General features: G+C 44.8%; 1 protein-coding gene across 1 annotated transcript in view; it reads right to left on the reverse strand.

The window, feature by feature from the left end:
- TCERG1 (transcription elongation regulator 1) overlaps window positions 1-14,232 on the reverse strand; it is a 2,274,660-nt gene that overhangs the window by 1,254,854 nt on the left and 1,005,574 nt on the right. Inside the window, exon 10 of the mRNA XM_044069876.1 lies at window positions 1,804-1,939. Within this exon, the coding sequence (XP_043925811.1) occupies window positions 1,804-1,939 (136 nt within the window). The remainder of the gene's footprint in view (window positions 1-1,803; window positions 1,940-14,232) is intronic.

The following is a 14,232-nucleotide window of genomic DNA, read 5'->3' on the forward strand; positions in this document are numbered from 1 at the left end:
AGTTCTTCAGTGGAAAAAATATGGACAATATGTAGATGAATCCACAAATTCTGTGACAGACCTGATATAAGGAGTGAAAACATTGGATGAATGATCAAATTCTCAGGATGAGATGGAAGAAAATAGCTGGTAAGTGGAAGGAGAGGAATCTATATTTGAATTAACCATCATTCAAACACACAGCCTACCACATGCAGGACGCAGACAACGCGGACATACCTACAAAACACTGGTAGTACTTGGCTAACAAATGTAACTGTAAATAATTTCCAGTGCTGGGCAAGGAAGAATTAATCATTAAGGAGAAAAATAGCTTCCCAGGAGGGGCTGCAAAAACTTCACAAATTAAGAGCGAGGACTTGTCACTAGCCTCATAGCTATCTACACTGTCCTATGACACCATGCTTTCGATACAATATTACAACCTGCATGAACATTTCAAGGGAGTGAACAGTGGGTGTGTGGGGGAATCATCAGGAAGCATATCTGATAGACTAGGTACAACACTGCACAAGGAGATGACAAAAGAGTGGCTGTAGTTGAATATCTGCACCATCATCATTTATTCCAATTGAAAAAAAAAATACTTAAAACAGTAGTAAGCCATATACTTGGGCAGATTACTTTTTCCCATCTAGCACATAATCCTAAAATTCATACGATGTACATTTTCACAATAGGTGTAAGAGAGGAAAAGATGCACATCTAATGAAGTGCCACCCCCTGAAATGGCCAACAAGGAAGTGAAGTCTGAAAGTGGCAACTCCGCTCAGCTGACAGGTAAGGTGCATTATTTGCAATGAATAGGTTGGGGGCAACTACACTACACTACTCCTATAAGACTGAGCATATCATTTTCTTCAGGAAATACAGTGGAACAAAATCCTGATGCCTACAGAAGAGATTATTTGCCCAATTATTTTATTATTAATCAAATACTGAAAATCTCAACCAATCAAAAAAACAGCAAAAAGATCATTATGTTAAGAATTGTGCATTAAGTAATAAACAGCATTCCCCGACAAACATAAAACATTCCCTAAAGGCGCATTAGCAAAAAACTAACCCTCACCAACCAAAAGCACACCAAGCTACATATAAATTAAAATACAATCAATTAATATGGGAGAAATTTGCCCCTCAAACCACCTCATTTATAATATATTAACTCAACAAAAGGGCAAACAGCCTGAAATAGTGTACATCCATCCAAACAGAATTTGAATGTTTAAATGTTTGACCAAAAGCACACCTTCCCCTTCATGGTCGATTACTTGAACACTTGACAAAAGCAACTGCAACCCATGCCTGCATAACTCCATTAAGCAAGTTACTCACTGCAAGACAGGGCATCTAGAGTGCTCTAGTGGAACCACATGCAAGTGAAAGTAAACTTGGAAGAAGAAAATATTAATCAATCTGCCCATTCTAAAATCTTTCATTAGCTTCTTCATGGATAAGATATAGACAAAGAACATGCACTTTCAAATTACTGCCTTATGCAAGTCGCAGCTAAATTGTTTAGTTGCAAGGAAGATAAGCAAGCATGATGAAACAACTCAACCCACATGGGCTACAAAATAAGGCTGAAAGGGGGAGGGGGTTGGCAAACCAATACTTCAACCAACACAAAAAACTGTGAATGATTAACAATCACTCTCCCCTGCATATGATACAATGTGTCAGCATACCCCCAAAATTACCAAATACTTGTGTATTCTTTGTAAAGTGTACAAAGTACTTACTACAAAAAACACCATGGAAAATTTTAAACTGCTTTAACTGTAAAACCAGTTTTCTTACCCCTCTTTCTAGTAACATGTCTTTGAACTGTTTCATTCGAGTTTCCAAGGGGACCACGGCTCTCTCTCGAGCAGCTTTGATTTCAGCTTCCATAGCTGCCTCTTTTTCAATGTCACCGTCTTTGGCATCTTCCTTCCTACAAAAGTTGAAACTTCAAATTAAATCACTACAAAGGATTTTCTTACACATGATGAAGTACAGCATCTGACACAAAAATGTCCTCAAAGGACTAAGGGCACAGTGATACACAACAAATAAATCTGGGTTGCATGTCGGAAAGGGCAGGTGTCACATCTGAACTTACGCTGTAAAGTTCTTAATCAAAATACTAAAACATGGCATACATACAAGGCAGATCTTTCTACCTCAGGGAAATTATTGCACTTAGCCTTCAATACCACTGCCCATTCATAAAATTACCTTTGGTTTGAGCTTGTACTTATTAATGCCCACCCCTCCAGGCATGTTTAAAGATCAGTTCCCTGTGCTTTCTCCTATTAACCTGGTGAACTTGGGCATCCTGAGCCAATGTAACAACTGCCTCAAGTACACCAACAACTCTCTCCTCTTACCTCTCAACACTCAGACTTGCGAGAGATGCAGTTATATATCCAAACTGGAAGCCACGCAATCTCCAGCCAAGACCGGAATAGCTGGTCAAGAGGAGGTGGTCAACACTTGCACCACACCACATGGAACACACAGCCCTCCAGAACACACACCAGCACTGCCTTCACAAAAAAAACACAAACCACACACCCACCTTCGCGGAGGCTCTCAATAAAAAATCTACCCAAACAGCAGAGACCTCCAAGGCACAAACGCACTTGACCACCACAACACTCATCACGAGACACAACTCTCCTAAGTGTGCCACTCAACCAAAGCCCCTAAGGCAAAACAGCATGCCCAACACACTAGTCATAGGTGACTCGATAGTGAGGCACACTGATGTCCCACTCACTAGGTTGAATAAGGAGAAACTAACAATCACTGCCTGTCAGGTGCCAGGATCTGCAATATAACACACACACACTCAGGTCCCTCAACAACAGGTACAAATATGACTCTTATTGTACATGTAGGTGTGAATGACCAGAGACATATCTACCTGGACTACAAGAAAAGAGACATGGAGGAGTTCTCGTCCTACTATGTAGCCCAGGCAGGTATGACCCTAGCCCTGAGCAGCATTCGACCATCACCAAGAATGTTACCACAGTACAAGCAGAAAATGGCTGGCTTCAACAATTGGCTAAGTTTCTGGTGTTATTCTAAGGGGATCCAGTATCTATCTGCCTGGGATGACATGACTGACAGACCTCAATGTTTTGCCAGAGATGGCCTGCATTTGTCAGGGCTTATGGATACCGTCCAAGGCACTTACCACCCATATAGTGCCTTTTTTAGGCGGTGTTCCAAAGACCAAATTATCTGCATAACAGCTACAAACAAATGCAATCTGAGGGTCATGCTGCTCATCGCTAGAAGTCGAAATCTCAAAATGCACTCGCTTGAAGCACTCCTTAAAATGGAGAACTTCGACATTTGTGCTGTAACAGAGACCTGGTTCAAGGAAACAGAAAGCACCCCTGCACTACCAGGCTACAACTCATTCCAAACCTTTCAGCCCCAGAACTTGGACCAAAGCTCCAATGGTGGTGGTGTTTCCATATTCATAAAGGATGCGTACACCTTTAGACTGGCTGCCCACCATAACGCATCAGAGATACTTCAGGTGCAGCTAACATTGGTTAAGACAGAGACTCAGGTCGTAGCTTGTTATAGGTCCCCAACCATGTCCCAAGACTACACTCCACATTCCTAAGCAACCTGGAGAATATTAGGGTCCAAGCTAACACTCACATACTGGGTGACTTCAACTACCCCTCCATTAACTGGGAAAACTACTCATGTACCAGTATGTTTGCCCAACGTTTCATGGAATTCATTAACTCCAATGCCCTGGACAAGCTCGTTCCTACCCCCACTAAAGGTAACAACATCCTTGACCTGGTCATTACTAACATAGGCGACCACTGCGCTACACCAGTGGTTCCCAAACATTTTTGATTCTTGGCTCCCTTGTCGAATCCAGGTTTTCCCAAGCCCCCCCCCCCCCCACTGCATGTATAAAGTGCATATTTCAGGGGTTCCCAAAGTGTGCGGTACGGCGCCCTGGAGAGCCACAGCTTCCTCACAGGGGCGACACAAACTAACAAGCTTAGCTGCAAAACAAACCACAAACAGTTTGTGGTTTATTTTGCAGTTAAACTTATTAGTTTGCGATGAGTGCGAGTGAATGCAGGAATGAATGAATGAAGAAGTGGCTGTGTGTAAGTGTGAGATCAGGAGAGCAACAGCGATGTGTGAGTGAATGCAGGTATGAATGAGGAAGTGGCTGTGTGTGTGAATGAATGCAGGTAAGAATGAGGAAGTGGCTGTGTGTGTGTGTATGTGATTCACACCTCTCAACTGTACAGATTTTAGCAGAATGTTCAGAATTTTGCCTCATTTTTGGTGTGCTCCTCCTAAAATCTGTACCTTTCTGGCAAATAGTTGAGGATTGAAGTCATTAAATAATGACAAACATTTGAGTTTAAGACTCCACATCCTTCAGAGAATTCATGCTAATGCAAAACAGTACAGTTGTGTACACTTACCATAAATGCAGATGTTCGAGTGTATTCACTGTTGCAGTCATCACATTCGGGTTATCTGCCTGCAGGCAGTCCTCAGTCGGCCTGAATACCAGAGTCTTGGGATTTCTGCGTCGGATGCTGTCGCTTCTTCCATGATGTCAAGGGTATAAAACATGCAGCTAACGCCATTACATCAGTTTGTCTTGCCCCAGATGTCAGGAGCCCCCACAATATGAAGCAATTACATGGTGTGGAAAACCCCCAGTAGAAAGTAAATACCAATGTTATAAGAAATGGCTAAACAAAGAATAGGTAGAAGTATACAGAAGTCAGGGGGGGGCTGGAGGTAGGGTGACCAGGACTGCAACAGTGAATACAACTGTACATCTACATTTATGGTAAGTGTACACAACTGTACTATGTTCTTCGTGCTTCACTGTTGCAGTCATCACATTTGGATTGATTGCCAAAGCTGAGGATGGGTGGAGGCAGACAAGAAGCATTAGGGCTGGCAAGTAGGCCCTGTAAGGCTGCTGTAGCAAATCCAGCTCTAGATTTAGAAAAGATAGGTAAGTGGTAATGCTTGGTGAAGGTGTGCACAGAGCTCCAGGTTGCAGCTTCCAGGATGTCTCTGGTAGGGGCTACCCAGAGAAATGCTGTAGAGGTTGATGTAGCCCTAGTGGAATGCGTTCTGATCCCCTGTGGGGTAGGTTTCCCATGGTGTTTGTAGCAGAAATTGATGCAGTGTGCTACCCACTTAGAAATGGTTTGCTTTGAGATGGCCTTGCCCTCTGCTCCTGTAGCAAAGCTGACTAGCAGCTGGTCAGATTTTCTGAAAGGTTTAGCCCTGTTCAGATAGAACCTAAGCTGTCTGTGCATGTCCAGGGAGTGCAGGATCCTTTCTCTTTTATTCTGAGGATTAGGGAAAAAGGTTGGCAAATGAATGGATTGGTTTAAAGCCACACTAGATACTACTTTGGGAATAAATGATGGGTTATTCCTGAGGGAAACCCTGTCCGCATGGAAGATAATGAAGGGTTCCACGGCCATAAGGGCCTGCAATTCAGACACTCTTCTAGCTGAAGTGATGGCTAGAAGTAAAGCTGTTATCCAGGACAGGAACTTTAACTCTGCTGAAGCAGCAGGTTCAAAGGGTGGAAGCGTGAGTTTTTCCAATACAAAGTTAAGGTCCCAGGCTGGAGTGGGAGCTCTCCTGGGGGGGGGGGGGGGTCTTAAATTTTTGGCTCTTCTCAGGAACTGTTTGACCAGGGGATGAGAGAAGAGGGGTGGCACAGTATTATAATGAGCCGAGATGGCAGAGGCATAAATCTTAACTGAAGAGAAGGATAGGCCTTTGTGGAGCATTTCTGTTAAGTATTCTAGTATATGAGGTAAGCTGGGCACAGCTGTGTCCATTCCTTGAGAATGGCTCCAAGAACAGTATCTTTTCCAATTTTCTGAATAGGATTTTCTAGTACTAGGCCTCCTTGCCTCAAGGATGACATCCAGCACCTGTTTACCGATGGTTGCTGGTGATGAGTTCAGGGGATGAGCCAGGCTGCTAGGTTCAGGGTTTGTAGCTGAGGATGCAAAATATGGCCCTCCTGCTGGGACAGCAGGGAGGGGGGTCTGAGGCAGGTGCCATGGTGGCAGTACTGTCAGACTGCGCAAAAGTGGGTACCAGTGCTGGAGTGGCCAGTCTGGTGCAATCAGGATTGTAATTGACTTGTCCTGTTTGATCTTTAGTAGAACCTTCAAGAGGAGGTGAAGAGGGGGAAAGCATAGATTTAGAGGTTTTCCCATGTAAAGGATAGGGCATCCATTTTCCATGCTTGGCTGTGGGGAAGTTCTGGTGCAATATTTGCTCAAATGATAGTTCTGAGGGGAAACAAATAGGTTCACCTCTGGTGCCCCCCCCACACACACACCTGTGGATCAGAAACTTGAATGATTTGGGTTCCAGATTCCACTTAAGTGGGTCCATTAGATTTCTGCCCTGAATAAACAGGACATGCTGGAGGGATAGATTCCTGTCACAGATACTTCCCATACTCTGGAACAGGCTACCCCATCTATGTCAAGCAAAGTTCTTCATTAGCACTCTTCAAGAAAATTCTTGATGAGTGGATGGGAAATAGGAAATACACCCCGGGGATCACGTCTGTGTCTCTGCTCGACAGTGGCACAGGAAAATAACTTTCTTGGGTGGCGTAAGCGAGGGAACCCTGTTGGCTAGGCTTACGTAGGCCCTTGGGCTGATAGCCTAGGACCTACCTATGAACCTATAAGTCGTCTGCCAATGAATTTAGTTTGCCTGGCAGGAACTGAGCTTGCAGGTGTACTTGATTGCTCAAGGCTGTGTTCCACAGAGCCATGGCTAACCTGCAGAGGGGATAGAAATGGGTTCCCTCCTGCTTGTTTATGTACCACATAACTGTAGTGTCTGTCTTTATCAATAGTTGCCCTGGAAGAATAAGGCATTTGAAGGCTGTCAGAGCATTCTGTACAGCTAACATTTACTTTTGATTGATATGCAGGTGTATTTGCTTTGGGCTCCATTTGCCTTGAATACATTGTCCTGCCATGTGAGCCCCCCATGCATTAGTCTGATGCATCTGTTACGGTTTGGGCGGCAGGGAGTTGAGTGAAAAGGAGACCTTTGTTGTGGTAGCAGGCCTCTTCCAACCAAAGGAACTCTGCCCTTAGACAAGGAATGATAGGAATCATTGTTTCCAGGTATTGAGAATGTTGACATCAGATACTTTTTAAGCACCACTGAAGTTTCCTCATATGCAGTCTTGCACAAGGAATTAGTAGAATGCAAGAGGCCATGAACCCTAGGGCTTGCAGTATTTTTTGTGCAGATAGCTGGGTTTTGGTGACCAGTAGATTGAAGTAGTTTGTCAAATAAACTTGTTTTTCTGGAGTGAGAAATGACATCTAGGAAGCTGTGTTCAAGCTTGCTCCCAGGAATACAATCTGTTGGCTAGGTACCTGATGTAATTTCTTTGCATTGATGGTGTACTCCAGTGAAGTTAGAAGTCTCATTACAAATGCCAGGTGCTGGAGTAGCAATTCCTGACTGTCCACCTGAATCAGGCAATCATCCAAGTATGGGTAAATTTGAATTTTTCTTGGCCTGCAATACGCCATGGCTAGAGCTAGGCATTTTGTGAATACCCTGGGTGCAGCAGATCAGCCGAAGTGAAGTGCAGAGAACAGACAGTGCATAGACCCTGCTCTGAAACAGATATTTCTTGCAAGACTCCCTTATGATGATGTGCAGATAAGCTTCTTTTAAGTCTAGGGTGGCTAGCCAGGAGTCCTTGGCTAGCATAGGAAGCAGCTGTTGGAGAGTAAGCATGTTGAACCTTGGAACCACCAGGAAGGTGTTGAGAATAGGCAGATCCAGGATAGGGCACCAAAAGTTTTCTTTTCTGGGTACCAGAAACAGTCTGGAGTAAAAACCTTATCTCCCTTTGCTCTGCTGGGGCAGGTTAAATAGCCTCAATACTGAGAAGAGAAAGTATTTGCTTTTGGGCCTCTGCCAACTGGTTTGGGGGGAGGTCGGGCCACCAGCTTGGGGTTGGCAGCGAGTGGAAGTAGAATCTGTATCCCTGGTTTACAATGTTCGAGACCCATCTGTCCTGGGTGATGTACTCCCAGTTTTTTGCATGCAAGTTAAGTTTTCCTCCTAAGGGTGCAAGTACTTGGGCAAGGCTTGGAAGAGTTAAGGATAAGTCATTGTGAGATTTTACCATAGGATGCTGGCTTACTACTATACTACCTGTTTTAGAGGTGGGAGCACTCCATTGCTTAGATCTCTGTATAACCTGAGACTGTAAACTTGGTGGTCTGCTGCCCCTGGGTTTGGACTGAAAAGGTCTGGGAGGAACTGGAAAGGACCATTTTTTAGAAGGCCAATGCCTACTGAATCTAGGTGGCTGCATACAGTTTGCATAGATTTAGCTTTTTCCTTCATCTTTTTGAGGGCGACTTCTGTTTTATTGCCAAACAGACATTCTTGGTTTAATGGTGCATCTAGTAATTTTGCTTTGACACAGTCTGGCAAGATTTGTTCCTTAAGCCAAGCATGCCTTCTAAGAACAGACCCAGTGACAGCAGCCCTGCAAGATGCTTCTAACGCATCAGAATCACATTGCAAAGTATGTTTTCCAACTTGGTTAGCAGAATGTATTAACTCTTGTAAATCTTTATGTCCTGAACAATCAGGAATCAACAACATTTTCTATGTAATTTGCTCCATAATATGTTGCTGATACTTTAACACATGAAACTGGCAATTTAAAGCGCAGATGGCAAGAGTAGCAGAGGTGTATACCTTCTTACCCTATGTGTCTAGAGCCCTAGAGTCCCTATCTGAAGGGGTAGGGTTTCTGGCTGTTGTAGCCTTAATGCCTGTAGGTCCGTGGGAAATGGTCTCTGGATCCGCAGTAGGATTCTTAAAGAGGAATTTGTGGGAGTCAGGTACTCTGTAGTACCTGTCAAGGTTTCCTGGGAGCTGGAGGCAAAGTATCAGGGGTAAGGCTGGATTCTAAGAAGACATCATCTACGATTTCCAGAACAGGAGGGATAGCTAGAGGACTGTGCTGAGGCAAGTTTAAAAATTCCCCAAATCTCTTTTTGGACTGTGGGTAGTCCTGGCACTCCCAGCGGAAATGCTCTCTAAGGGTATGCAGGGTTTCACCAAAAGATAAATCTTCTGGTGGGGAAGCAGATGGAATGGAATCCTCTGCATCAGAATCCTCAGAGGTAGATAAGGGTAAGTCCTGGTAATCAGAAGGAACAGAGTCAACAGACTCATGATCTGAAGAATCAGAAGAAAAATCAGTTCTTGGTCTTTTTGAGGGGGAAAGCTGGCTTCCTCTAATTAAATTAATAAGATCTTCAGCCATTCTAAGCATTTGTTTCTGAGGCATGTGGGCCTGAGAAAGCACTTTGGTCGGTTTCCCAGGTGTAGTGCGAACTCTGGACCGGAGAAATTTGGTATTTTTGGATTGAAACAAAGTCGTCAGTTTAATATGAAAATCAGAAGGCCTGAATACACCCTCAGAAGCCGGTACCTGCACAGCGGCTCCGGACCCATCCAAGGTAGAGACATCTGCAGGTTCCATAGTCGAAGAAACATCTCGCAGCATACCGGACTCCAAATGGGTCTCAGTAGAGGCCTGCGAATCTGTAGAAGCGGGTATCAGGGGCTGCGAAAACGCCTCACTGAGTACCGACAGACACGGTCTGCCTCTGCCTTTATCCTTACTTTTTTTGGAAGATCGGTAGTCGGATGGCTTATTGAAGCCATTTTGGAATATGGAGAATGAGAGCAGAAGAATTTAGCAACAAAAATAACCAGACAAACAGTTCGGGAGTTGAACAAGGCACAAAACCGACAGCGAGGAACATCATGGTCTGGGCCTAAACAGGTGATGTAGTAAGAATGAAAATCTCTGAGAGGTATTTGCTTTCCACAGGCAAGACAATTAACTTTTTCTGACATTGGTTAGAGCAAGAAAAAAAGATCCCCAATGGGTTACTTATCTTTTAGAAGACTTCAGGCCTGAAACTCGAAAAATGAAAATTTCAGGAGGTGGCTGACTGGCACTTGCAAACTGCTTCTGCTTCAGACACTGCACGTCAAGAAAAGCTGATGTAATGGTGTCAGCTGCATGTTTTACACCCGTGATGTCCTGACGTCAAGGAAGAAGCGACAGCATCCGATGCAGAAATCCCAAGACTCTGGTATTCAAGCTGACTGAGGGCTACCTGCAGGCAGATAACCCAAATGTGATGACTGCAACAGTGTAACACGAAGAAATAGAAGTTATGTTCTTACCATAACGTTCCATGTTAGTTGTCTTCTTCTCGCCTTCTTTCTTGCTGGATGGGTTCGGAGCCGACCTCGGCTCCGACTCGGCCACTCTAAAAGCTAGAGAGTTGGTTCCACCGGCTCAAGGCCCCCTTATATCCCACAATGCTAGGCGTGAATTACCTCAGATCTCGTTTGTGAGCTAGGCCCAGCTAATAATACAACCAGAAAAACTGGAAGAGAGTCCACCTCTATAAACAAAGGGGAAGAGAAAGGTGACCTAAGCCTGATCTAGGAAAATATGCACAGCAGAGCATACGCCTATAGCAAAGAGGTGGTAGAAAGAGAGGTCACAATCAAACTCCTCTAGGTCTGTCCAGGCCAGGGGGAAGGAGGGTGGGACGCAAGAAAGAAGGCGAGAAGAAGACAACTAACATGGAACGTTATGGTAAGAACATAACTTCTATATGTTAAGTTGTCTATCTCGCCTTCATTCTTGCTGGATGGGACCGCGTCCCTAGCACCTTGTCCTGGGTGGCCTAACGGAACAGACTCTTGAGAACAGTGGAACCAAAGTTAGCTCTATGCCTAGAAGCTAAATCCAACTTATAATGTGAAATGAAAGTGTGAGGAGTAGCCCAAGTAGCCGCTGCACAAATGGTGTCAATAGGCAGTCTGTCTTGGAAGGCTATAGAAGTAGCCAAAGCTCTGGTGGAATGGGCTTTAGGTTTGTTAGGCAGCTTTTGGTGTCTAATTTCATAAACAATGGAAATTAGAGATGTTAGCCATCTAGATAGTGATACCTTGGAAACAGAAAGTCCCTTTCTGCCTTCTGCATAAGAGACAAACAGCTGGTCAGATTTTCTGAATTGTTTGGTTCTATCCAAATAGTACCTTAACTGACGATGAACATCAAGCCAATGCAATTTTTGTTCAGACCTATTAGAATATTCTGGAAAAACACAGGAGGTCAATGCTTTGATTTAGGTTAGACGAGGCTATTTTAGGTAAAAAGGACGGGTTGGTTCGTAGGATACCCTGTCCTTATGGAACAACAGATAAGGAGGTCGACAGCTGAGTGCATGAAGTTCTGAAACTCTTCTAGCTGAAGTAATAGCTACCAGAAAGAGAGTCTTCCATGATAGCAATTTTAATGAACAGGAAGCTGCAGGTTCGAAAGGGGGAAGAATCAAAGAGCTGAGCACTAAATTAAGGTTCCAAGGAGGAGGAGGATTTCTTATAGGAGGTCTGAGAAGAAAAACTCCCTTCAAAAAGGCTTTGCAAAGCTTGTGGGACATGATGGCAGACTCTGAAATGCCTACATGAAAGTTAGATATAGCTGCCAATTGAACTTTGAGAGTAGAAGGAGATGAACCTGCATGAAAGAGTTCAGCTAGAAAATCAAGAACCATATGGATGGGAGCAGTGAAAGGATCTAAATCCTTTCCTTGAGCCCAATAGGCAAAACGTTTCCACTTACTAAGATAAATTTTCCAAGTGGAAGATTTATGTGAAGCTATTAAAATATCTCGAACAGTGTGAGATATTTGAGGAAGCCTGGCTAGGGTAGGAACTGGAGGAACCAAGCAGTGAGGTTCAGAGAGGGAGGAGCGATGTAACTGACCCGACTGATGGATCAAAAGATCTGGAACTAGGTCCAGATGCCAAGGTTGCTCCAACAGAAATTGATGTAGAAAGGGGAACCAAACCTGTCGAGGCCAGTAAGGAGCAATGAGGATCAATGAGGCCTTCTGAGCGATAGCTTTCTGTATCACTTGAGAGATTAGTGGGAAGGGAGGAAATGCATACAGAAGTCCCCGGGGCCAAACTTGGACTAGAGCGTCTCTGCTGGGCTGGCCTGGTAACGGGAATAGGGTGAAATAATCTCTGCACTTGCTGTTTTGGGGAGTAGCGAAAAGGTCGCAGCAAGGCTGACCCCACTTGAGAAAAATTTTCTCGCAATAGAATCTTTCAGAGACCACTCGTGAGGCATGAGGATAGCCCTGCTCAACTTGTCCGCGATTTGATTGGACTTCCAGGGGATGTGCGTTGCTATCAGAAAACGCTGAGAAGAAATCGCCCATTGCCACAGTCTGAGTGCTTCTCGACATAGGGGATAGGACCTGGTTCCGCCTTGTTTGTTGATATACCACACTACAGACATATTGTCCGTCTGGATTGCTATCGTTCCAAGGGAAGAGAGTCTTGAAGGGCTTGCAACGCTAAAAGCACTGCTCTCATCTCTAGAACATTTATATGCAAGTGGCATTCGTCTGGTTGCCATATGCCCTGGACAGTTCTGCCCTGATAATGCCCCCCCACCCGATCAGGGAGGCGTCCGTTGTCAGAATAGCAACCGGAGGGGAAGGAACAAAGGGTCTTCCCAAGAAGAGCTGAGGGGAAGACATCCACCACAGAAGATGATTCTTGCATGTTTGCGTAATCATAATGGTGTGAGACATCGGAAGTTGTTGGTATGACCATTGTGTGAAGAGCATCCATTGAAGGATTCTCATGTGGAATCTGGCTAATGGAAGCAGAGGAATGGCAGCTGCCATAATCCCTAATACTTTCAGAACTAACCTGGCTTTGGCTCTGTTGTTGCTGAAGAGAAGCGAGACCAGTTTGCGTATGTCTGTTATTCTCTGATCTGTTAGTCTCGCAGACATGCTGACTGTGTCTAGAATTGCGCCTATGAAGGTAATAGCACGACAAGACGACAAAACAGACTTTTCGCAATTTACTGAGATGCCTAACTTTTGACAAATGCGAAAGGTGTAGTCTCTGGCCATTAGAAGAAGATGCTTGGTGGGAGCTGTGAGGAGCCAGTCGTCCAAATATGGAAACACCTGGAATCCTTGACGTCTCAGGTGAGAAGCTACCACTGCCATGCATTTGGTAAACACCCGGGGGGCAGTGGTGAGTCCAAAGGGCAGGGCTCTGAATTGAAAATGACTGGTTCCCAGCCTGAAGCGGAGGAATCTTCTGGAGCGTCTGTTCATTTTTATGATAGTACGCGTCCGAAGATCTATAGAGCACATCCAGTTTTCCTTTCCCAATAGGGGAAGGATGGACTGTAGCGTGACCATCCGAAATCTTGTTTTCTTGACTGACTTGTTCAAGATACTGAGATCCAAAATTGGTCTCCAGTCCCGTTTTCTTTGGAACTAAAAGAACCTGGAGTAGATTCCGGATCCTTGCTGGTCTGCTGGAACTGGCTGAATTGCTATTTTGCAAGCAGCTTTGAAATTTCAAAGCTGCAAGATCCCTTTGGGTGGAACATCTGGCAGGGATTTTTGATTGGTTTGGAATGCGAGCGAAGAGAATGGAATAGCCTTCGGAAATGATGGACTGTACCCACTTGTCTTGAGTTAGGGATAGCCAGGCTTCTGGGTACAGTGACAATCTTCCCGACTGCCTCCGAAGGTGGACAGTCGGGCAACACCTCAGGGATGCTGAAAGGGCTTATCGGAAAAGGTTTCTCGATTGCCCTGGTTCTGGACCCCTCTGCCTCTGGGCGGCGTCTACCATTATTGTTCCCTCCTCTGCCTCTGGAGGGAACCGACTCAGTCGTCAGGCAAATTCCCTTGAGATTGTTTACGGAACCACATTTTCCCACTTTTCTGGCCTTTGGGGTAAGGTCTAGAAGGAGTAGAAAAAGCGGACTCAGGCGGCAGACAAAGTTTTGCCATCCGTCTCGCACCTAGTCAAGGTTTCTTTCACTTGAGGACCAAAGAGATGATCCATCAAGCGGGAATTAGTGAAAGGCGTTTTAAAGGGTCCGCGAAATTGCATAGTCGCATCCAGGCATGCCGGTAAGGCTACACCTGTCCCTGCGGCTCCACTCGCTCCATCAGCCGCATATGAAAGGAGGCATGGAGGAGTTAGCTATAGAATTCAGGGTAGTCAGCTGGGCGTTCATCTTGTCCTGAAAACCTGCAGCTGTAGGATCCTTCAACATCT

Source organism: Protopterus annectens, chromosome 4.part0, assembly GCF_019279795.1.
Source record: "Protopterus annectens isolate FY-2018-M chromosome 4.part0, PAN1.0, whole genome shotgun sequence".
In the NCBI taxonomy this organism is placed as follows: domain Eukaryota; kingdom Metazoa; phylum Chordata; order Ceratodontiformes; family Protopteridae; genus Protopterus; species Protopterus annectens.